Source organism: Marmota monax, unplaced genomic scaffold, assembly GCF_021218885.2.
Source record: "Marmota monax isolate L192 unplaced genomic scaffold, Marmota_monax_Labrador192_F-V1.1 WCK01_AAM20220418_F8-fsc00111, whole genome shotgun sequence".
Lineage (NCBI taxonomy): Eukaryota > Metazoa > Chordata > Mammalia > Rodentia > Sciuridae > Marmota > Marmota monax.
This window is the reverse complement of record NW_026695067.1, coordinates 2,047,433-2,073,496: the sequence shown is the minus strand read 5'-3', so window position 1 is coordinate 2,073,496 and position 26,064 is coordinate 2,047,433. Positions and strand designations below refer to the sequence as shown.

The following is a 26,064-nucleotide window of genomic DNA, read 5'->3' as shown; positions in this document are numbered from 1 at the left end:
CATGTATTAATTTCACAGACTATAGATTAAGAATTCTGTTAAGTTACAGAGAAGATGGGTTACTTTTGATCTATCCTGTCTGGGGCCTTGAGGTCACAATTATCTTGAGTACTTATTCCTACATGTCTGTGGTTGGTGCTGGGTGTCAGCAGGGGAGTCCCTAAACATATTAATTTGTTGACTTACAGGGATGGAAAGATGATCACTTCATTGTTGCAGTTCTTCACAGGGTTATGACTGGGTTCTAAGGGCAAGCCTCCTGGAGTGATAGAACAGTTGGAAACCATATCATCTTTAATGACTTAGTCTTGGGAGTCACACAGCATTGCTTGCACTCCATTTTGTTCACCCAGGCAGTCATGAAGTCCCACCCAGCTTCATTGGGAGGAAAATAGACTTGGTCCCTTAATAGGGAATACGAATATTCGAGCAGAGCTTGAGATCAGAAATTATTCTGTAAATATGTTTGAAGACTACAGCCAGGGTTCCCAGACAGCCTGGGTAACTTAGAAAGATGTGTCTCAAAATAAAAAGAGGACTGTGGAGGTGGTTCAGTGGTAGAGCTCCCTTGGGTTCAATCCCTAATAATGGAAAAAAAAAAAAAAAGTGTGTGTGTGTGTGTACACAGTCTGTATTCCAATCTATCCCAAAGATAAATGAGTTCCCAATATCCTGTTCTCAGCTGTCTTCTCTTCTCTCTGGAATGTCTTATTTAGTTCTGTCACCCTATCTTTTAGTATCATCTGTCTTAACTCCTAAATCATTTGTTGTCAGAAGGCTTGGACAAAAGGTTTACTGGCATTGGAAGATGAGCAATGAAGTGAATGCAATAGGACTAGGTCAGTGGAACTCAGGAAGGCAACATTTAGTGGACACCTTTAATATGCCCTGGGCTAGTGTGGGTTATCTCCCAAGAAGCATTCAGCATTCCTGCTCACACTGTCCAAGGGGCCATAACAGCCTCCAGACTAATAATAAGGAATGACTTCCCCTATCCTTCAGATCCAGAAAGTGAAAGTAATACAGAAACAAGAACTTCTGGGCCGCCTTGATACTCATGTCCGGGCAAGTGCTAGTGTAGAGACTTCTGAAAGGTCTATTCCAGCTGATATAAGCCCAAGTTGACTTCAGGGATGGAAAGATGATCACTTCATTGGTGCAGTTCAAAATGAGTGTCCACTATTGTGCTAAACACTATGCCAGAGAAAGAGGGACTAGCTGGGCCCAGCCCACTTGCCAGAGCAGATAGGGAATGATGGAGACAGACCCTGGATACATGGAAATGCTCACCAGGCTGAGCGCAGCAGCCTGTATCCAGGATATGCTTGCAGTTGGATTCCCATTGGCTGGGAATCCAACTGCAAGCAAAGTACTTAAGGACTTTGAAGAGGCAGAATCTAAAAAGGAAAACCTTTGTGTAGTATTGTGTTGTAAAGCACAGACTGGGGCATAAGAAAGATAGTGACAAATGACTAACACATTTGTCACTCTGACCTCTTGACTAAAGTGAGATAGATAATAATTGTACCCACTTTGTTCTAAAAAGATCTCAACAAAAGTCTATACATTGCGGGGAGGGTGCAAAATTGGAATAAAAGAATATAAGTAGGAAAAAAGTAAATCAAGCCACAGCAAGTAAGGTTAAGGCACAAACCATATTCATAACAAGGCACTGGCAGACATTTCCTCTTGGAATTCCTACTGGCACTTTCTACCAGGAACTTATATTTAATGTCAGATCTTGAGCTCATTGGCTTTCACCTAAAGAAATCTGTTCCTCCGGACTGCTTTATTCTGCTCATTATTCCAGTCATCTGACAAGATTTTTTTGAGGGGGCGGAGGCAGGTTATGGGGATTGAACCAAGGGGTGCTTAACCACTGGGCCAAATCCTCAACCCTTTTTTAATATTTTATTTAGAGATAGGGTCTCACCTAGTTGCTTAGGGCCTTGCTTATTTGAGACTGGCTTTGAAGTTGCAATCCTCCTGCCCTAGCCTCCCAAGCCACTGGGATTACAGGCATGCACCCCTGATCCTGGCTCCAGCTAGATTTTAAGATCCAAAACTTTAGTCATCTTTGACTTTTCTTAGAATCCAGTCCAGACCTATCTGATTCAAAGAGATGCTTGTCCCAGAAATATGAGATGGAACATACTATTTATACCTCTCACCCGATAGTTCTGTAATTTCAAATTCATTAGTTTTCTTGCCTTGTTTATATGGTGTGTATGTTTTCAATCAAAATATTTCCCTAAACCAGGAGTGGTGAAACATGCCTGAAATTCCAGCAGCTGGGGAGGCCAAGGCAGGAGGATCTCAAGCTTAAGGCCAGCCTTGACAACTTAGTGAGACTCTGTCTCAAAATTAAAAAAAGAAAAAGGCCAGGGAGGTAACTCAGTGGTAGAGTGCCCCTTTGTTCAATCCCTAGTATCAGCGGGCAAAAAAAATTTCCCTAGGGGAAAAAAAAAAAACTAAATATAAATATCCTCACCCTTAGGCACTTCGCACCAGGCTAGAAATAAATAAAGTATCAGGAAACAGTTTTTCAGAGCTAGTACATACCAGTGTGTACCACTGACCTAAGCCAGGACCCCATTTCTTGGGTCTACTTTTAACACAGGAAGAAGGGCCATCCACTCCTCATGTAAAGTATGAAGGAGACATCCAAGGCCCTCATTCCTTTGGCATGCCTTGCTAAGATCAAGTCTACCTTACTTCCTTCTATTAGCAAATATTTTCTCATTACTAATTTATTGAACATTTGCTATGCACTAGGCACTTGTCAAGATATTGGGGATCCATGGGCTGGAACTGTAGCTCAGTGGTAGAGCATGTGTCTAGCATGTGTGAGGCACTGGGTTTGTTTCTTAGCACTGCATATAAATAAATTAAATAAAGGTGCATCAACAACTAAAAAAAAACAATAAAAAAAGATACTGGGGATCCATTGGTAAATAAGATACTAGTCATGTAGAGCTTTTATAGTCTTATAGGAAGTAGGGAACAATAAACCAATAAATAAATAAGATAATTTTAGCCATTGATAAGTGACATGAAAAAATAAAACAGGGTAATATAGCTGAGTGACTTGGTCAGAGTCTTCCATAGATGTAGTAGTTAGGGAAGCCCTCTCTTGGTAAATGACATAAAAAGTTAAGAAGGGAACAACTGTGTAAAAGTTCAATTGAGAAGTCTAACTAAGAATGACAAGGCCCTAAGGTGGGTGTGTTCCAGAAACAGATGGTGGATGCTAGAACGTGATGAGTAAGTGGTAGGAGATGAAGTCAGATAACTAATGGCCAGGGGATGAGGACAGACATTAGAAATTTGGGTTTTGCTCTTAAGTATAATGGAAGCCATTTGGAGGATTTTAAACAGGAGTATGGCTTAAAAAGGAAAAAGAGCATTTGCTTACTCTGCAAAGAATGGATTAGAGGGGCAAGAATGAAAGCCAGAAGGATCAGTTAGATCCTCCTAACTGATCAGCTGAGGTTTGAATGCCTTCAGCTGCTTTATTGGATATGATATTCCTCCTCTTCTAGGATGGGAATAAAGTGGAATATTTGACAAAACCATCAAGTTCACTTTCTAATTATTAGTAAAAAAAAAACTGTGTGATCAACACAGCCTCTGATAGGACAGTCCTTGCCCAGTTACCCAACAGAAGCAAGTTCCTTTTCCAGGCAAGAGACATCGTAGCCTCTGGCAGAGCCCCTGCAGCCCAACTGCCAAATCCTAAAGATAAGAAAGAGAGGCCCAAAGTATCAGTTAGACTAGCCAAAACCAGCTCATCAGCACAGTGCCCTTTGTTTTTTCGAGTATGAGAAAACTGAAGCTGGAGAATTCAAAAGTGTCCTACCTGAGAGACAACAATCCTAGACTACAATTCCCAGATCTAGGAGAATATCCTTTTGTGAGTTACCCAGAACTGCCTGCCTTCTCACCTTGTAGGCTCCACTCTTCTCTTTCTCACTCACCTCTAGTTTACCAAGACTGTCCTAAACCGGTTGCTTCTTAACTCTGCCACTTTCTAGGTCTCCCTTCAGACTTTTGCCAGAACCCAGGAGTCTTTTAGCAGCCTCTCCCTTTACCTTCCATTCCCATTGGTGTTCTTTTGGTCTTGCCCTTCCTGATTGTGGATCCTAAGCAACTGTTTTCACCATCTATCCTGTTCTCCTCAGGAGGGTTCCTCCTGAGTTCCTTTGAGTTCAACTGAAACTCAAAGTCAAGTGCTTTGGAAATTATTATATGTAGCTGAGCTTCTCCCTACCTAATATTCTCACTTTTTAATTGCCCCTATATTTTTCCTCTTCTCTAACCAAATGCCCCATCTTAGAGTGCACACTCATGCATGCGCGCACACGCGCGCGCACAAACACACACACACACACACACCACCTTGACTTTTCTCTTGCCTTTACCTGTCTGCTTAATCATCTCCATTTCCTTCAATAGAGCCCAAATTAGATTTTCATTAAACAAACTATTTTCTACATGACCATATTACATAAGAAAGGGCTGAGGGGGAGATAGGTATTGTGCACGTGTGTGTGTGTGTGTGTGTGTGTGTGTGTGAGAGAGAGAGAGAGAGAATGATGTTCTAAGTAGATTCATATCTGTTTATAACATTCCAGCATTATTGTTATTTTTGTTTGTGGTGTTGGAGCTTGAACCCAGGACCTTGCACATGCTAGGCATGTGCTCTATCACTAAATTATCCCCAGCCCAACACTCCAGAATTGAACAAAATCTTAGATATCATCCAGTCTCATGCCCAGCTGAGGTTTGAATGCCCTCTGCTGCTTCATTGGACATGATCTTCCTCCTCTTCTAGGATGGGAACAAAATGCAATACTTGACAAAACTGTCCAGTTCACTTTCTAATTATTACGAAAAAAATCTATAAGTTTATCTATTCCTTGCCTTTTGATAATTCCTCTTCTCTGGGGGTCATAAATACCAAGGGTAGTACCTCTCCATCTCTAAGATAATCTTCATGTCCTCCAGTTCTGAGCCAAGTTCCTTCAAATCTTCGTAAGATGACACTGTTTTCAGATACTTTTACCACACAAATCACTTTCCATGGGAACATTCTGACGTGTCATCATCCTGAATCAGTGCAGCACCCGGAGCTGGACACAGCACTGTCAGAGTAGTCGTACAGTGCAGTGGAACAGAACTAAGCTTTCCTTGTCATGTGTGTTGTACTCCTGTGAGCCAAAGTTGCTTGTATTTATCGGTAATCAATACTAGAGTTCCTCTTTTGAACTGATAGGCAGCTAATTTGCTAATTTCCCCCAACCACCCACTCACTGTTCACAAACTGTATTTCAATCCCCGGTCACTCTCCCTCTTCCCATCCTAAACACATACAGATAGTTTTTATAAAATATAAAAGAAGGACTCAAAAATCATTTTTATGTATTTCATCCTGTTTTTAGCCCTTGTTTTGGGGTAAACTTTTTTACTGATTACTTCCCCCTTCTTGAGACTATCTTCACTTTGCTTCTAGGACACCACACTCTTCTAGTTTTCCTCCTAGCCCACTAGTTACTATTTTTGGTTTCCTTTGCTAGTTCCTTCTTATCTCCTAACTTGTAAATATTGGGGTATCCTAAATACCACCTGTGTGTTGATGACTCCCAAATATCTCAGACCCAGACCACTCTGAATGCAGGCTTATATATTTAGTCAGTCATTCAACAAATGTTTATTGAATTACTTCTCTGTACCAGACATTGTTCTTAGCACTGGGGGTATATCTGTGAAATAGAAGAGACAAAAGTCTCTACCCTTGGGAAGCTTATTCTACACAGTTACCAATCTATCACCTCCACTTAGATGTGTCTAGTAGATATCTAATTCAACAAATGGTTTTCCTCCCTGGGCATGCTCTTTCCACTTCTTACCCATTTATGTAAATAACAACCTTATTTTTCCAGTTGTGCCAAAAATCAGTGAGCCATTTTTTACTTCTTTTTCTCTCACATTCATATACAATCTATCAGTAAATCTTGTTGGTTTCCCTCTGAATATTTTCAGTACCTACCCACTTCTTGCCACATCCATGGCTACCATCCTTCTTGATCCACCTTCATCTCTCCCCTGGGTGGTTGAAACAACCTCCTAATTGGTCTCCCTGCTTCTGCCTTGGCTCTTCTAAAGACTTTTCAACCCATGAGCTACGGTGATCATTTTTAATCCTAAATCAGTTTATGTCACTTCACTGACCAAAAACTTCCAGTGGCTCCCCATCTCCCTCAGTAAGATCCTTGCAGTATCCTTGCATGCATCCCTTCCACACTGCCCTGTTTGCTGTTTCTTGGAGGGATCATGCATACTCCTGCCTCCAAGTCTTGGGATTTCCTGCTCCCCAACATAAAATATCCTTCTTCCAGATATCCACTGGCTTCCTTCCTCCCTTTCTATAGAATTCTATTTAATGCCTTAGAAAGCTTTTCCCCAACCACCCTATATAAAGTAGCATCACACACACCACTGCTTTTACATTTCTAAGACATGTTCCCTGCTCTTTTCTAGCACTATGCTATCTAACATACTGTACATTACATATTATACATTTACTAGTTTATTTGTAACTTCTTGCACAAAATTTAAGCTTTATAAGGAAAGGACATAGTGAATTGTGATGTCACTGGAAACAGGTTGGCTTCTTGGATTATCCCAGGAAGTAAGAGCCAAAAACTGGAATACCTCTACAAAAAAAGTTCACCTCTCCTTGAACGGTGAAGTTCTCATCCATCGTTGGAAAAGTAAGTTAATTAATCTCACTCCAACACTATGCAGATATTGAGTGCTGTTTCTAGTTTTAGAGGCTAAAAATGGGGCATTCTTTTAGGATGCCTCAGGGATTCCAGAACTAAAGGCATGAACAAAACCAAAATCCAAGAAGCTAGGAGAGTAGTCTAGAAGATCCCCAACACTGACAGAGATCAGAGAAGGTGTTACCAAGCCAGACCAGGAACATAGAGGGGAGAGGGACTTTAAAACTACCCCAGCTTCTTATTTTAGACCAACGAAGGCCTGGTATATGAGTGGTTTATAATACTAAAGATGGAGTGGATGGACCTTGATTCATGACCACACAAATCCCTGCTGTTTTTGCCCAACTGTAGTCTCATTTAAGGCAAAGTAGGGATTTCAGACAGTGTGTAGGCATATTAATGACCCAGTTATGGTTTTTCCTGATTGAATATAGCTGTAATGAACAGAAGTGAATATCCCACTAAGATCTCTAGTCCTGGAGTCCAAACAAAAACACCTTAAAATTCAGTAAAATTTAGAAGATCTTTGTGTAGTATGAAAAATTTCATATCTGATTTTTACATCTTTCATGTACTTTTAAAGAAATCTATATAACTTGTGCTTGATGTGAATAAGGCCTTTTACTTTTTTATTATAAACATTTAGATTTAAAGTGATTATAACTGACAGTTAAGACCAACAGGAGCCAGTAGCCTGTTCGTGGACAAATTATCTGTATTTCAAGCTAAATCAAAAGTAAACATTCTCTAAAGTCCCGTCAGGTCTGCATTAGTCCTCATAGAAGCCAAAAGCAGCACATAAGCCTTCCCAGTCCCCCTGTATTCTGTTTATTCACTTTAAGATGAACATTTTTTTTTTCCATGAAGCAGTATTCTATGCTTTTTTAACCATTCCCACATCTGAGTTCTTGAATGCTTAGTTGGTTTTCCTCAGTCAGCACTTTTATTTTATTAGGAGAATATTTGCAAAAGACTGAGACTGTGTTGTTTTATAATCTGTCAGATTAGTATTTTCCTAAATAACCATGCAAGAGAATAACTGTCCTGATGACCTTTACTTTATTTATTTAGTTATTTTTGCATTTATTCTTTGGAAGAGGAAATAATGAATTTATGTCATTTAATAAATGATCAAAAAGATTAAGTATAAAAAAGATAGAGCCATATTACTGAATGTCTGCAATACAATATACTAATAATCTGTTTTAAAGCAGTACAAGCAATAAGAGGGAAGTCAGCATTCTGAATCACAGAGCAGTAAAATTCTTGCCACCAGCAATGGTGTCACTCATTCTTGAGGTTCTGAGAGCATATTAGAAATTAGCTTCAGGGAAAAATGTCTTCTGTCTTGTCACTGGTTCTAAAAGGCAGTCAGTTTTAAACAAACACAGGCCTCTTTTTGGAACCTATATAATAAACTCAGACACATTAATCTCTACTCATGTCTCTAGTTAGGGTCTGACCCCTAACTCTTTCAGCTTTAATGGAAGGAAGTAAGGGCCAACTGACATTAGCTAACAGAAGTTTGTATAAAGAATCAGATGTGCCTATAAGCAAATAAATATCCTTTCTTAAACTTGTGTTTTTATTGAGTTCCAAAGATAAAATGTCTCCTCATGATGATACACAATTGCATTATATAATGTGTGTACTTTAACAATATTCACTTAATTGCAAATTTTGATGTAAGAGAAAGCAAGGAGATAACAAGAGATCACCTCTTGTTTGGACTGGATGCTTTGGTCCTTGTACAAAGCACTGCCCTTGGAGTCAAAAGTCCTGCATGGTACCCCTGCCTTTGCCACTTACAAATTTGTATGCCCTAAAGCATCTCAACTGATATGTGCATATTTTTGTTGCTTTGTGTGTAAATGGGAAGAATAATACTTTCCTACCAACCATGAAAAACTGTAGTAAGAATGAAATGGCTGGGAGGTGGGGGTTGGGGTTGTGGCTCAGCAGTAGAGCACTTGCCTAGAACAGGCTGGGCACTGGGTTAATCCTCAGCACCAAATAAATAAATAAATAAATAAATAAGCTGTGTTCGACTAAAACAAAATATTAAAAAAAAAAAAAAGGAATGAAGTGGCTGGGTGCAGTGGTACACTCCTGTGTAATCCCAACAGCTCAGGAGGCTGAGGCAAGAGGATCACAAGTTTAAAGCCAGCCTCAGCAAAAGTGAGGCACTAAGCAAAAGAAAAAAGAATGAAGTGAAACGAAAGATTTGAAAGTACTTAGCAAATCCTGCCATATAAATGAGATGACAGTATTTCATAAGAGAGCTTCTTTCTTGAGAACCAGGGTATATCAGGATGTCTTATTACAGGATACATTCTTAGAGTATTAGAAATTGTATATACATTCAGGGAAGTAAATGTTGAAAGTGGTTATGAATAAAACTCTACTTTGATACAACTACCAAATTAAAATGTACAAAACTATCCCTTTGGTAAAAATAAATTAGGAATTGAGAAAAGTAGAGAGAATATTAGAAATTTGCCAAGCAACACCTCCCTAATTCATATTTAATTTGTGGTGTGTTTTGAGTGTTTCTGGGCAAGATGATGAGGTGAGCATAGATCTTTCATGACTCTCTTCCATCCCAGGTTTCTGCTGAAAGGAATAATAAACTATAAAAGAAAACTTGTGTTAGTGTTCAAAACTAGGGCATGGTATCGTCCCATGACAAAGACATAACATCACTTCTGCTCAGTACTATACATACCATACCATATTAAAGGAAGACATTGAGAGGGGCCTTATAACTTCCCTTTCAGAGAGAAAGCTGAGTCTCATGAAAGAAAGTGACTGGCCCACTTAGAGCATTAAGAGACCTGAGGGTTTGTGCAGTGGTTAGAGTGTGGATCACAGCTCCAGGTCTTGCATCTTCTCACATTCAGACCCAGTAGATGAAAGAGTGAGGACTTCTTTCTAAGCATCTTAGCAAAAGTAACCTTCTCTCTCCCACTAGCTCTGAGTAAGACATGTGCCATCTCTGAACCATGCTGAACAGCCAGAGAAATAATGTACAGCTTAACCTTAGGCCTTGGCACCCTTGAGCCAAAAAAAAAAAAAAAATAAGAAGGGGGCCCTACCTAAAGCATATTGCCAATGAGTTAGGAAAAGGTGGTTGCTTATTAAAGAGGAATCTTTCAGTTTCTAGGGGGAGAGGGGAGGTGAATGAATGTTTGGCAGCCATGTTTGTTTGCTCTTGGTCCCTAGATGCTTCATGTATACCTGAATATAGGTGGATTTAGCAAATCCCTGCAGCTTTACTATTGATTTTAAGAATTCATTTGCCAATGCACTTGCCTCTTCTCTTGCTCATCCAAAACACTGCCTGCCTCAGTTGCTAAGCTTATTTCACAGTGCACTTATATAGCTCTAATCCAACATTTATTCCTGGGGCTCTGGCACCCACACAACCTGTCCTCCGAGTACTCTGATGTTAGAAAGTGCTTCCAAAAGCAGGTAAAATGTCCCAACACATTGCCAAATTTTTGAGGATTCTTGCTTTCCTGGTAGCTGCCTCCCTTGAGAAGGTTCCCTTTATGTATCCAGAAAGGAAACTCACATGTTTTGGGTCTCTGATTCCCTAGAGCTCTCACAGACTTTGTGCAGTTTTCCCAGATCTGTGCAGCGAACAAAGTGGAACTACTTCACCTTCAAAGTGTAGTGAGGGTGGTGGGAACCTCAGCACTGGTTGCAGAGTGCTCATATGCCACTGCTACAGCAGCCTGGTCTCCCAGGGGAAGAAAAGGGAAGCCACAATACACTTGGTGGCGAGGGCTGCATTTGTTCCTTGAGGTTTCTTGTTACCTCATTACACATCTCAGATGGTTTGCTTTTAACAGTCTGCTTGTGTTGTTCCATTTGACCTATAAAAATGCTAACATCCTTTAACTAAATTTCTCTAAAAGACTTGAATGTTTCTTTGTCAGGTCATACAGCATATTTGACAATAATCGCCAGGATCCCACGGGACTGACAGCTGCTCTTCAGGCCACAGACCTGGCTGGAGTTCTGCACATGCTCTACTGTGTTCTCTTCCATGGCACCATCTCAGACCCCAGCACTGCCAGTCCCAAGGAGAGTTATACCCAGAACACCATCCAAGTGGCCATTCAGAGTTTACGTTTCTTCAACAGCTTTGCGGCTCTTGATCTTCCCGCTTTTCAGGTACCAAGCTTTGGTTTGTGTTAGTATTCCAACCAAGAGTTAATATATTATAATAAATATATATAAAATATTTATATAATATTATTGATAATAATATTATACACACTTTTATTTTTCTTTTATTGGCCATTGTGCTAAAGGCCACCAGGAGCAGGACCAGTTGGGGTTTTATTTTATTTTAAAATAATATGCATACCTTATTAAGCTGCTGTCTTCTGGGAACTGTTTTAGATGCTCTATGTGTGCTCTATTATTTTAACTACCATGCAAAATATTATTATGTCAGTTTTACAGATGGAGAAACTGGCAGTTACATAATTTGTCCAGAGGTACACATGACTGAGCCAGAACTAGTTACCCATGATTGATTACCTCAAAAGTTTATCCTATGCCACACTGCTACATGTAAGCCTTCTGTCTTAACTTCTTAAATAAAGGTATTATCATCCAATCAACTTTTAAACATTAAAGAAATGATATCCTATATAAACAGAACCAAAATCATTGATATGACTTTTTATGGATGATTTAACTGATTTGCTCCCATTGTAAAGTGCACGTGTGGTTAAACGTGCAGACCCCTATAAATTAAGTTTTTATAGCTAGAGAAAGAAAAATTGCTTTATATTATAACACCAGATTGTCAGCTTAGAAACATATTTTTCCCATATAGGAAATTTAATTTTCAAAAACACTGAACCTTTAGAACAGAGCAAGACCCAAGGAGTAGGCTTTCTCTTTCAGTTTATTAACTGTCAAGTGATTTCATTAAAAAGGAACAAACTTGGCAGATGATGAACTCATAATTTAGATAAATTACTTTTCTCAAAGGAAAAAAGGTTATAGAGATATAAATATATAAAAATAGTGGTCTTCACCATTCTGAGATAGAAGAAACACTTCTGTAGTTTATGACAAATGTGCAATTCTTTAATTGATGTCTTCCTGTCATTCTGGTCAAAAAGGGAAATTAGTTATAACACTGAATCTAATGTCTTTCAACTGTAGAATTAGTTTATTTGTCATAAGAACAGAAATCCCTCCCTTAGGGTTAGTGTGCTTCTATTTCCAAAGCTGTTGAACTAGCCTTAGGTGTAAACTACATGATATGTAGAGTTCCAAGAGTTTATAGCCATACCTAAACTAAGAGATTTGTCAGAAAATGTCAGTGATCCTTACCTCTGGTTTGAACATACATCCAGGTTTTATGAAAACCCAAGCTTCTTATATTCTGTCTGGAAACAGCTTGGAAATCAGGGGCCCTAATTTTGTCCTCAGGATATGCAGTCCAGCATCTACATTCCAGCTAGATTCTTTGCAACCAAAGATTATGAAAAAGGAAATTTCTAAAAACTGATTCTGAGCTTCTAGTTTCCTGGACCTTCTAACCAGGATTAACACTGCCGCAGAGTGCTCTATAATAGTAAACAGCATCTTTATTAAGTTGGCCATTCCATCAGTCACTCTGTGTATCAGGGAGCCCTAGGTTCCTGTTCTGTTCTTCCTGTACTGCCTCACTTACAGAAGTGCACTACTGGCGTGAGGATGTAACTCAGTGGTAGAACACTAGCCCAGCATGCACAAGGCTCTAGGTTTAATCTCCAGCCCTGAAAAAAAAAAAGATATCTCTGAACTCCAAACTGGCCCTGCTCCTGGTAATCTTTAGGCCTAATGGCCAGTAATAGAAAAATCAAAGGCTTACTTATGGAACCCTTTAGCCCAACTAAGATAAAATCCAAGATTTCTCCTCTGTAGTTCTTTGCAGTATTCAGCCCAAAATGTGTCCACTATTAGAGCCAATTTTGCCAGAAATATGAGGAAAAAACACCATGGTAACTCAAGATTGTTTGACCATTCTCAGAATCAAATTACCTCCCTGTCATGTGGAATAGCCTTTCGTAGCTGGCTCTCACAGTTCTCCAATACCCTTGTTTCTTTCTTTTCTATTTCTCATGCAACTCCATATTTTTTTTAATTCTTTACTTACCATTTTTTTCTTCTTCTTTGTCTCTATTCTGCCTCTCCTAACTTATTTTAGTCAATCTTGCATTCACTCTTTCTCATTCTGTTCTCAGCCATAACTCCCAGGTACCAGAGTATAGGCCAGGAAAGCCTACAGCGATTTTCCTCTTCCTTCTGTTCCTTTGATCTTACAAGGTTCTAACTGCTATCCTTTTGGTGCCCAAGATGAGCACGTTTCTCTCTTGATTCCTCGTTAGCATGTGATAGAACCCTGATGCCAAGAATTTCTAGCACCACTCCATTTAATACATTTACCAATGATTAGCATGTTATTTCCACTTTTATACATTTAAACAAAAAACACATCAATTTATCAACATAAGCTAACAATATTATTTATTATGATCACAAATTTCGTGAGTCCATTATTCAGACAGTGTTCCTCCCAGACAACTTGTCTCTGCTTCATGATGACAGGACTTCAACTGAGGGGATCGTAAAGCTGGAGGAGGGGAAAAAAGGAAGAGCTGGGTTGCCTCACATAGTTGGGAGCTGAAATTATCTGGAGGCTCTTCACTCTTGTGTTTAATGCCTGGACTAGCTCAAAGACTAGACTCACCTAGGACTATTGGCTACAATATCTGTATACTCCTCATCTCTATGTGACATGGGCTTCTCAAAACGTGGTATCTTTGTCCTGAGAGGAATGACTAAAAGGAAGCTTCTGAAAAGAAGTGTTCCAAGAGAATCATATAGATAGAAGCTGCATAGTTTTTTATGACCTAGCCTCAGAAATCATATAGTTACATATCAACCATACTTTTTGGTTGAGTCAGTCATACGCCTTCCAGATTTTTGAGGGGAAATGAGAAATATGCCCCACCTTTCAGTGGGAGAACTGTCAAATATTTGTGGCTATTTATGAAGTGTCACACTCTATTTAGCAAGCTAAAGAACCACATCTGTTCTCATAGACACCAATGATGTAGATGGAAGTGATCAAGTACATAATGCCCAAACAAATACACAGTATTTGCACTGTATAGCCATGGGTGAGTTTGGAGGGAAAAAATACTGTTTTTTATCATAGGCATAGTCAATGAAACTCATTCTAGTTCATTAAAATAACTTACATTTCAAAAATAAGATTTCAGGAATTGTTTGTGAAGAATAGGAAAAGAGATTTTAGGTAGAAGGAAGGTATCCTTCTCAGCATTAGTCTGACCTGAGAAAAATCTGAGAGACAACCTAGGAGGCCCAAAGAAACTGAAATTAGATAAAATTTGCTTTTTCATAATCTTTGGTTGCAAAGAATCTAGCTGGAATGTAGACTGCTGGACTTACCTGCTGAAAAAGAGTCAGACAAGATAAAATGAGTCATGGTGATAGTTTGGGCCCCATAAATCACAAGAACTCAGAGCTTTTAGGAAGGCATCCCCCACCAGACTCCTGGATTGTTTGGCCATTCTCAGAATCAAATGTCCTCCTTGTCATGACCAAACTTTGAGCCATCATACTACCACCTCAAATTATGTGACTTTAGACAAGTAATTTGAACACTGAAGACTCAGCATCAGAGACTGGGGTTGTGGCTCAGTGGTAGAGCACTCGCCTAGCATGCACGAGGCACTAGGTTCTATCCTCAGTACCACATAAATGTAAAATAAAGATATTGTGTCCATCTAAAACTAAAAATAAATAAATAAATAAATATTTAGGAAAAAAAGACTCAGTATCTTCATCTGTAAAGCTGACTTGAAACACCTACCTTATCACAAGACTGAGAATTAGATAAGATCACAAAGATGTTGTAGTTATACTAGCCAGCACACAGTAGGCACTCGGGACATGTAAACTGAATCAGTTTCTGAAGATGAAGAGCTTACCCAGACCATCTAGTAGATATCAGTAAGCCTAAGAGCTGAATGCAGCATTCCCCAAAATTCTTCATTTTTCCTTGAAGTCACAAATCTATATCCTTATTTTGTGTGAGAGCCTATTATGTGATAATAACAAAAGGTAATCCATTAGAATATTTTCTTAGCTTCTTCCCTTTTATGGTATAAAATAAAGCTGTCAAAATATATTCCCCTTTAGCTAACAGTCTGATTTTGCTCTGAATTCATATTGGCACAGATGGCCTTAAGATCAGGGGTATTGTATATTGTATTCACTTTGACAGTTTTTACAATTGAAGGTGGTCTCAAGAAACAAATCAATGTACTGACTTGACAATTAATTCTGGCTAAAAAGGAAATATAGTTTCCTTGAAAAATTGGTTTAATTTTTATATTCAAACTTACATGCCCCTTGACCTGCTCTTATCAGTGAAGGTTAAACAGAGGGCACTGGGTCACAGCATGCTGGACGTGACTAATTAAATAAGGGCTGAACCAAGAAGGTGTCACTGCTTGATTTACAGGAAGAAAGCCCTCCTGAAGTCTCTTTGGAAAACTTTTTTTTTTTTTTTGGTCTTGGGGCAGTGAAACGGAGACAGAAGACACTCTTAAAATTTTGCAGTCATTTTGTTTAAGTAATAACACTTGAAGGGCTGTTTGACCCACTGTTAGACAAAGTGAATTCATTGAAACTTCCACGCCACAATATAGCTGAACTGGTTCAAGCCCACCGAGACCTCAAATCAAAAGATGAGTTTAACCACTGCCTTTTCCCACAGGCAGACCATGGTGCTTCATTCCAGTGTGGGCTGCAAGTGTATTCTGTAGGCTTCGCCTCTCCCCTTTGCCCTCCTGTCGTTCTGTCTGTTTGACATGTTTATTAAATAGAAGCTCCAGGCTGCACAGGCAGACTCAGACTCTCCTCCTGAGTCTCCCACAGCCGACAGCCCTTTGCCTGTCTGGAGAAAGGATCCCAGAAGCCTCATAGCTGAGGGGCTTCCTGGTTTGGGGCAGATTTTTTTTGTTTTGGTTTGATTTTTTTATGTTCTTTTGGGAGCCTTCAGTTTATAGAGGTATTTATTTGAATTGTTTATATTTGTTTCCTGTTTGAATATAACTAATTAGGAATATGTTTATCTCTATCACAAGAAAATATTTCTTTAGAAAGTATTAGAAGTTAGGTAAGTGGTACAGTTACAGGTGAATTTTAGTATTGTAATTTTTTCTAAATTTTCTACCTTGAAAATATTTGTATAACGAGAAAAACTAAGTTTTTAAAAATGGAATAAATAACCATACTTTAGAGAGCTAACATCTTGCTCCACGTGGGGGAATCATTTGCTCTGCTATGCTTTATTTTCTGTTCCTTGTTAGGTTAAACATTGCATTTATTATTGTCATTTATTAGAGCAAAAACCCCTGAACTAAACTGTTGAGCATAGTACTAGAGAAATAATGTCCACTTTTTCAGCCCCACGGCACAAAATGCACAGCGCCCAGTCTATGTGATTTGCAACCCTTTCTCTCCCTGGACTGGGGATTCTAACTGCTCCTTGTCCTTGTCAGTCTATTGTAGGGGCAGAGGGCTTGTCCCTTGCATTCCGACACATGGCCAGCTCCCTGCTGGGCCACTGCAGCCAAGTCTCCTGTGAAAGCCTCCTCCATGAGGTCATCGTCTGTGTGGGCTACTTCACTGTCAACCACCCAGATAACCAGGTAAGAGGCCCTGGAAAGTTCCTTAGACTGCTTCCCTAACACAGAGAGTGTGAGGTATTGGAGTGAGAAAAGGCAGGCTAGCCTGCTGGAACCCATCCGCCCTGTAAGAACCCCTTTAACCAGGCTCTAGGCATAGGTCTGTAACTTCAACTCTTCAAAGATTTTTTTATCAGCATTAGGTTGCACCAGGCCTCCTCTTAGGGATTTTAAAAACAGAATCTTTTAAATAAAATATTCTTAATTCACACAGAAGCTTCTACTCTTTTACTATGACCACATAGATTGTGATACTCTAGCCACCATTTTGTTTTGTTTTGTTTTGATAAGGTAGCTTTTGCATCTTTCAGCTTGGATCATTTTATAAAACATATTAATCTGTTGCCTTATGAAAACATTCTTGGCTCTTGGTTTCTTCCTAGATGTTTAGAAGCTTCCAAGTTGGTAGACAGCTGACTGAGAGGGCAGGATGTGGGCCTCGTTCCTTAAATTGCCAGAGTAATTCTGCTTTTAACTGATTTATTTGGTTTCTGAGCAAGATTTAACATGTAGATAGGGTTCTGCTGCTTTATGAAGCCGGAAAATCTTTTACACAGTTTGTAAAATAATAATAATAAAGTACCTTATTTAGTTTTGAAACAAGAGTTAAGGCATAATATATCAGAGGGAAATTTCTGGCAACTTAATTTATCTAACCGCTCCCCACCCCACACACAACAAGCTTAATTGTATAGATTGTAACTAAAAGAAAGATTTCTGAACGGCCCCTTAACTTTGCTCTAAGCTTAATAAAGTTTATTTTAGGCAAATCTCAAACAGTTGTTTACTAGGTTTATCAGCCTACAGTAAACTAGACCAGGGCAAGAGGAGAGGAGATGGTTGTGCTGCCAGAGCCAAGTACAAGGAGAAGCTGCACATTGAGAACTGACATTGCCTGCCTGACACGGAGGAAGGGTAGAAAAAAACAAAACAAGCTCGAGAATTTGAAATCAAAGCCTCCTGGGTACAAAGGGTCACCAAGTCCTATGTTTTATTTCACAGATGACTGTTGATGCTTCCAGTACTGACCCTGAGTAAGCACAGGGCAAATTGCATAGTCAGTGTACTCCCTTGAAGACGGTTCAGGAATATTCAGTCCATTTTATTTTATTTTTTAATTTTGTGTTTTTGTCATGGCTTCTTGCTTTTGGTACCAAGAATTGAACTGACAGGTGCTTTACCACTGAGCTACTTTTTATTTTCTATTTTGAGAAGTTTTGCTAAGTTGCTGAGGTTCTCACTAAATTGCTGAGACTGGTCTTAAATTTATGATCTTCCTGCCTCAAGCCTCCCAAATTGCTGGGATTACAGGTACAGATTATAGCCACTGCACCCAGCTATTCAGTCCATTTTAGAAAGGTATTCCCATTGTTAGAATATGACAGATCTAGGCCCTTACTGGAAAAATTATCATACATAGAATGTTTCCTTTTCTCAGACCCTGTTATCAGGAGGACAGATGGAAACTCTTTTTCACCTCCCACCCTGGGAACACTCAGGCAGTGTCCTTCCTTGGGAGGTGTTTTGTCCATTCTGTGGATCAGGCCCAGCAGATTCAGTTTGTTATAAGCTGCTCTGGGAAGAAGAATTGTGGGAAATTTCCCCTGTGGACTTCTCTCTGTGTGATTCCATCCATTCAATCTACTAAATTGCAGTTTTATTTACCTTTAAAGTTTGTATTTTATTTTTCTGATTACAAAAGTGTTCCGTATTTATTGTGAAAAATACAGGACAAATGTAAAGAATACAATGGGATCATAGTTATTCTTGACCTCACTATCTGAGATAGCCACTGTTTTTAGCTAAAGCAGGTTCCCTTCCAGTTATATAAAATGAATAATTTTGCATAATTGAAGTCATACTGTACATGTACTTATGTTCTTGGTTCTGCACTTTACATTATACCAGAATCACTCTTTGTGAACATCTTTCTTTGTGGTGCTGGGGAATCGAAACCAGGACTTCATACATACTAGGCAAACACTTCTACCACTGAGCCATATCCTCAGTCCATGAATATCAATTTTTGATGTCTTCATGGCTTTATCTTATATGGACATTTGTGGTTTACCTAAGAATTTCCTGTTTTATACTTAAATGGTTTACTATATATCGTGACATTCTACTGCACTTATAAAGAGCTAATTAATTTGCATGTGTGATAATATTTGACTCTACAGTTCTGCAGCAAAAAAAGTTCAGTTTTTGTTTTTGTTTTGTTGTTGTTTTGTTTTTTAGTACCAAGGATTGAACCCAGGGGCATTTATCCACTGAGCCACATCCTCAGCCCTTTTTTATTTTTTATTTTGAGACAGGGCTTCAGGAAATTGCCAAGACTAGCTTTGAACTTGTGATCCTCCTGCACCACTGGGATTACAGGTGTGCATAACCAGGCCCAACAAAAGTTCAGTTCTTTTAGTGCATTTCATGTCAGAGATAATTTAAAACTTCTTGCATGAACCAAATCTGTCGTGATAAGCTGATAGAACTCAGAATTCTGTGGGATTCCGAGAGTTTTTCCGCTAATGCTGGATCATAGACTTATCCTCTCCTTTAGAAAAAATACATACTTTGAATTCTTGCCAGAGTGAAAAGGGACCAGGATCAGGGGAGTCATATTTGAAGATGGCACATTAGACCTGAATTAACCAGATGAGAAAGTGATGAGTGTGCATGTTGGGAAAGGGGAAGAACATGAAATGAGCAGAGAGAGCATTAGGCAGTATGAGAACACGGAGGAGAGTAAAACCCTATTGCTTGTCTGTTGGGGAAGAGGATGCAGTGAGGTTTAGAGATCATTGTGACAGGTGAGCTCACTTTGAGGAAGAAATTAGAAAGGTAAAAAAAAAAAAATCCAGACTTTGTATTTCAACATCTTGCCTCCCAGAAGGACTGAACACTAATCTGGACATACACTTCTGGTTTGGGGGAAAATCAGAGATGTCAGTGCAGTTCTGGGGCAAAGTGCTAAAATGCAACAACCTATAAGAAGAATGAACATGATGGAAAGTTCTCTAGAGAAGCAATAAGAAACTGATAGAGAAGATAGTAACTTCAAAAAGCTGAGACACTGCACCTTTTAGAGATGCTTTTACTAGGTGTATTATAGTCATATGATACTTCCCATCTGTTGGCTCTTACACCTCATTAACACTTCAGTGAGGTTGTAAATAAAGAAATTATTTCTGTTTCAAGCAGGTGAGAAATCGAGTTTGGTTGGTTGGTAGGTTGGGTTTTATTCTTTTGATTTTTTTGTTTGTTTTTTGTTTTGTTTTGTTTTGTTTTTTGTTTTGGTACTAGGGATTAAACTCAGGGTTGGTATATTACTCAACTACATTCCCAGCCCTTCTTATTTTTTGAGACAAGGTTTTGCTGAATTGCTGAGGCTGACCTCAAACTTGTGATCCTCCTGCATCAGCCTCCAGGATCACTGGGATCACCCAGCTAGGAATTAAGGTTCAAAGAGGTGAATTAAGCTCCCTGAAATGTCATGGAGAATCGAAAGATCGACTAGAATCCAGGTCTTGCTAAACCCAAGTCATTGTACTTTTCATTTCATCTTACATTGCTTAAGAAACTCAGATGTGTCACCAATGATTGCTGAAGTATATCTTGGTGTCAGGAGTGTCATGTGTAGAATATGATGTAGTATATGATGCCTATTCATATACTGAGAAACTGCAATCTGCCCTCTGGATGCTGATATGGAAGTTTCTGGGGCATATGTGTATGACTTGCTCAGGAGACTCACAGATTATAGGAAAGTGTAAATAAATGAGTGATTGAGTACAGAGAGCACAGTTTAGCGAATAGAAGGCCTGGGTTCTAGCCCCAGCTCTACCATTAGCTGTGTGATCTTAGATAAATCATTTCATCTCTTGAGACTTGAGCATTGTTGACTGTGCAGAGAAGTGGATTGGCTCTGGAAATGGACAGTGGTGAGGGTTGCACAACATTGTAAATATACTTAATTCCCCTGAATTTTAGGGTTAGAAATGTTTGAACTGGAAAATTATGTTATATATACTTTACACAGAAAAAGAAAGGAAGGAAGAAGGATGAAAGTTATACTAGATGATCTCCCTATTGAGTCTATGACATTTGAAAGACTGAGACTGGAATCACAGACTAACATTCTGATCTCATGGGTATTCCACACCCTTTTGTGGCTTTTCAAATCCTCCTGACCCTATTCTAGATCCTGTCAGCACCAGACAGATTAATGGCAGCTTGTCATTAAAAGCTCTGTAGATCTTGGCTATCCCAATATGAATGGAAGGGAACCATTAACAGACGAGCAGAGGCTTCTTACAGGTGAGTTGACAGTTGCCATACTCTGAATCCATCTTCAACCACAGTTGGTTTCACCTGCACAGGAAGGCTGTGCTCATTACCCCAGGAATGGACTCCAGGCCAATCAGGCTGTGTGATGAGGAAAATGTATAGGAGATCATCGCCTCAGCTTGTTGCAGTGGTAACTTCTCATATCCAGTAGAGTTGGGAAGTTTTCTGTAACTAAAAAGCTGGTTGTTTGCTTTCATTTAAAAAATTTGTTTTCTTAAACTCCCTTTCTACTCCCTGACCAAAACCCAGTTATTCATTAAGCAAGCATTTGCTGAGGGGACATGGTAAGTGTAGTTGTAAGCTCTCACCCTACCTTCTGCCACAGATTCATGGAATCTTCATCCTGGAAGGGTTCTGGCAAAGCCCAGCCTCACCATTAGCAGTCCAGTTTGTACCCCCTTTCCACTCCCCTTATGTTCTTATGTTCATACACACACACACACACACACACACACACACACACACACACACCCCTTTACTTTATTCTATTCACTTATTTATATGCAGTGCTGAGAATCAAATCCATTGCCTCACACATGCTGGGCAAGTGCTCTACCACTGATCCACAACCCCAGCCCCTGGAAGTGAATTTATTTAGCCTGATGCCACTTTCTCTAAATCAGAGGAGTTCCATCAGAGAAATTATGATGCTCAGTTCAATTAATGTTTCTGTGTCATTAGTCAGGAGTCCTGTTAATTTCCAGGGTCTGTTTGTTCACAGGGAAACTCTTAATTTCCTACTGGGGAAACAGCTTGTGTCTTAAAAGGGGATCCTGAAATCTTGCTGCAGCCTAAGTCTGCTTGATTAGGAAACTGCTTTACATAAAGGATTGGCATTTTTATTTGCCCCACTTAGTCTATTAACTTGAAGGGCTGAGCCCCATAATATCAAGGATGACTTCAGAAGAGAAACCTAGATAATAAAAGGAATGCCATTGTTGATGGAACCAACCTTGTGTTTTCTATAGGGTTTTGCAGTTTCTAATTAAAATGTTGTTTTAATCAAAAGCTTCCCTGTATTTTATGGCACTTTCATGACTCTTTCTAAATTCCTTCCCATTTAATTATTAAAATGAACATAATTAGTATATGCTGTCAGCCCTTCACTTTATTTACATTTTGTATTGGATAATTAAATGTGGGCTGATAATTAAATTAACTTGAATGACAAATTATTCAACTGCCTGCATATTACTGTATTGGGAATAAGCACCTTTGCATATTCATTTGGTTAGTAACTGCCTTTTTCATTTGGAAAGGGCCCTTAGATTCTATTGGAGCTGTAGTCTTGTGATAGTTGAAAGTGAAGGATCCTATTAGCCCACCAGCCTCATTCAGCTTTTCTTTAGTGAAGGCTGTGCTGATCATGTAATTATCTGCTCTGCAATGTGCCAAAGACTCTTAAATGCTTTTGGGTGAATCAGTACAGGCAGGAAAGCTGGACAGTGAGGCTCTGTCTGAGGCTGTTTGACATGTGTTTTCCAAGACTTTGATGACAAAAAAAAAAAATGGAGTTTTCCTAAAATGACTCCATTATACTCACCTCAGGTATTTCCCTGAATACAGAAACAAGAGCAGTTTTCTAGTTTGATCCCTTCTGCAGATAAGGAAGGCATAGTTGTGTTTTAAGAGTAGCAGTTAGGGCCCCCGCAGGTGTAGCTCTGTGGGGGAGCACTTGCCTAGCATGTGGGAGGCCCTGGTTCAATCCCCAGCACTGAGGGGGAAAACAAAAAGTGTCAATTCTCCAGAATCTCATTCCAACCTCTAGAACTTTAAGAGGTGGCCTAAATCCTGCACAAACATTTTTAACTATACTCTGCCTTTCCCAACAGTGGGTTATCAGTCCTAGGTCTCACCCACTTGGTAAACTCACCTAGCCCCATCCCTGCCAATGAACCACAGCTATAGTGGGCTCCAAGTGGAAATTTCAGCACATATTCAGCTTCCTGTATTTTCTTTCTCTGACAAATACAGCTCTAGGTGAGAACCTAAGAATTTAAACAATAAAACCCTTTTGGAACCATCTTACTCTCAGTGAAACAGCACCAAAGAAAAATCTTAGGTCTTGGGGCTAAAAATAGAACAAAAAGTTCCTAATTAACAATGACTTCTACCTAAGCATTTATTTTAAGACTTCTAGTGAGTGACATAGCTGATATTAGAATGGAGAAACTTGCCAATTAGCGATTCGGGCCAGTTGTATTAAAAGTCACCACCTTCACAGAATCCAAATGAAAAACACCTTTTACTTTCCTCATCATTTTGTGAATTTTCCTATACAAGGTTAGTGCAAAGTGCTATGTTCTCATTTTAGGAACACTTATTTACTTCTATGCTGATATTAGGAACACCTCATAAGGAACTTCTGGCTAGACCCAGTGGCTGCACTTCCAGGAGATAAACTAGGGTACCCAGCAGCCAACTCAAAAAGCATGCACAGAGCCCTCAAGCCTGAGACTTAAAACCAAGAGGTTAAGTCTGTAGCACTATGGGGCAAGCACCATTCTCTCCCTTTCTTAAGGGATTGATTACTGATATGTGACTCACTGTAACTCCTACAGATCCTCCTGCTTGAGGCTGATGCAATGATGGTTAAGGAAACACTGAATGGACTCCTTGAATCAGTCTACAGTTGAGGTTTTGAACCTGAATTTTGATGGTACTAAGAGTCAGATGTTATGGTGATTAAGAGCACAGGCCATTGTGACCTTGCCCAAGTTACTGAAGGCTGAAATGGAGACCATGTATCACTACTTCCTAGGTGAATGTTTGAATTAAATAGACAACACAGGGCCTGACTTACCATAAATGCTCACCAAAGGTAGCTGTTGCCATCCCTGCTTGCCCTGTCGTTGTCATCTCTGTGGTACTGGATAATACATCGCATTACCTGAAAAATCTTAACAGTAGACATACTTCATGACTATCACAGTGATTGGAAAAGAAATATTATACAAATATAATTATATAGATAAACTATCCTTCCCTTACTAGTCTTCTAAGAGTCCAGAACTGCCAGGCCTTGGCAACAAAGACCTGCCCTTAAGGTACTTACAATTAATTTAGTTTCCCCTTTTCAGAAAACTCAGATTCAGAACACTCCAATATAGTAACTGTCTCAGAATCCTAACATCACAGTTTAGAAGTTGAAAGTTAGTCACAGTTTCATTCCATTGGACTGCAAAATATTGGGAATCCACTAAGCTCCTTCAGCAGTGTCCATGAGTGCACAAGTAGAGCCATTGTGAGTACTTAGTTTAGCCACAAAGTGACATGAAGTTAATCATCCCCTCTGAGCTCCATGCTAAGACCAGGCCCTGCTTCAGGGCAATGGAAGACGCACAGAGCAAAGCCAAGCACTAAACCCTCAGCAGCATCTTCCCAGAATGCCCAACCCATAACCTCTGCACAGGGTTCAAAGACGAATTCTGCTGCCAGGTCAGATGTGTGCACAGACCTCAGGTATTCTTTGCTCACTTGAAAATCTTCTATTGGGAGATCAAATATACACTAGATAATAAGACCAGGAGCGATATTTGTCAGTTTAACTCAAGACCAGTGATAAATCTAATTTTTCTGAACCTGCCTTGGTCTTCAGTCATGAAAGGAGCTTTATAATAAATGACTCTCTGAGACTGTAAAGACTTAGTCTGTAATCACCGAGAAAACACATCTCCTGAAATAGGAAATTTTATGTGACCCTCATCAGTCACAGAAAGCCCATCATCATGGAACTGATACTAACATAGCATTCAGGATGGCTAGATCCTTTTATAGCTTTATTGCTGTGTGACACTGTGCAAATCACTGCTCTTCTCTGAGCTTTAGTTTTCTGTCTGTAAAAAAAGTTAGGGTGGCCAGGCAGTGGTGTATGCATATGATCCCAGGCATCAAGGAAATTGAGACAGGAGGATCACAAGTTGAGGCTAGACTCAGCAACTTAGAAGACCCTGTCTCAAAGATTTTAAAAGAGCTGGGTATGTTGCTTGGTGGTAGGACTCCCCTGTCTACAACCCCCAATAGTTAAAAAAAAAAAAAAGACGAGGTGCTTGGAAGGCTCTTCAAGCTGTGATAGAGAATGAATTTATGATTCTAAGATGAATTGGGCAGTTATGGCTACACCAACATTCCAATAATTTAGTCATTTTCATTTCCAAGTTCAGTGATTACAAATACTCCACCCTAGCCACATTAACCTCCTGACCGCTCCTCAAACACACCTTCCACATCTTTCGCCTCAAGCCATCATCCTTGCTGCTTTCTGCCTGGAACTTTTCCTTCAGCAGTCAGCATAGAACCATGCCAGGTGATGCATACCTGTAATCCCAGCCACCTGGGAGGCTGAGGGCAGGAGGATGCCAAGTTCGAGGCCAGCCTTGGCAACTTAGTGAGACCCTGTCTCAAAACAAAAAGGGCCAGGGATGTAGCTCAGTGGTACTACACCCTTGGGTTCAGTCCTCAGCACTGAAGAAAGAAAAAGGGGAAGGAAGGGAGGGAAGGAATAAATCAGCGTGGTTTGAGGGGCTTACCTCCAAAGGTTTTTTCCTCAAATGTTATGTCAGAGTACCTTACTGCAATACCTAAAATAGTGTATGAGCCCTGTGGTCACTATTTTCCCTTTATCCTTTATTTTTCTTCACTCATTTATTACGCTATGATGTTTATTTATTTAGTTTGTTTTATTTCATGTGTCTCCTACCCCACTAAATTAATTGTAAGTACCTTAAGGGCAGGTCTTTGTTGCCAATGCCTGGTAGTTCTGGGCTCTTAGAAGCTACCTAATAAATACGTGTTGAATATTAGGGGTGGAAATGACACAAGTCTCTCCTATGTATAATACTATAGAAAAGGTTAAAATGGCCCTAGATTTTGAAAGATGCCTTACTTCAGTTTTATTGACCAGATCTCCTGGAACTGATTTTTGGCTAAATGCTAACTTTAGCCATCTCTTTGGCACTATAATTTAATCTATTCTAAAATAAATATGTTGATTTAAGGTTTTTTTCTGGAACCAGTAGATTTGAGATCCAAAGGAACAGTGCCAGTCCTATGTGTGAGAAAATGGCAATGTGCAAGGGAAGCTTTGAAGGCAGAGTTGAGTGTACCTCCCAGCACCTCCTTCCACTCAGGGTATTTGGCCTTGG

At 39.6% G+C, this 26,064-nt stretch overlaps 1 protein-coding gene across 10 annotated transcripts in view; it reads left to right on the top strand.

Moving 5' to 3' along the window:
* The window catches only part of Scaper (S-phase cyclin A associated protein in the ER), a 460,757-nt gene that overhangs the window by 415,131 nt on the left and 19,562 nt on the right, over positions 1 to 26,064 (top strand). For all 10 annotated transcript variants that reach the window (XM_046428027.2, XM_046428024.2, XM_046428026.2 and 7 more), the window contains 2 exons: positions 10,727 to 10,964; positions 16,391 to 16,540. In XM_046428027.2, coding sequence (XP_046283983.1) covers positions 10,727 to 10,964; positions 16,391 to 16,540 — 388 coding nt within the window. The remainder of the gene's footprint in view (positions 1 to 10,726; positions 10,965 to 16,390; positions 16,541 to 26,064) is intronic.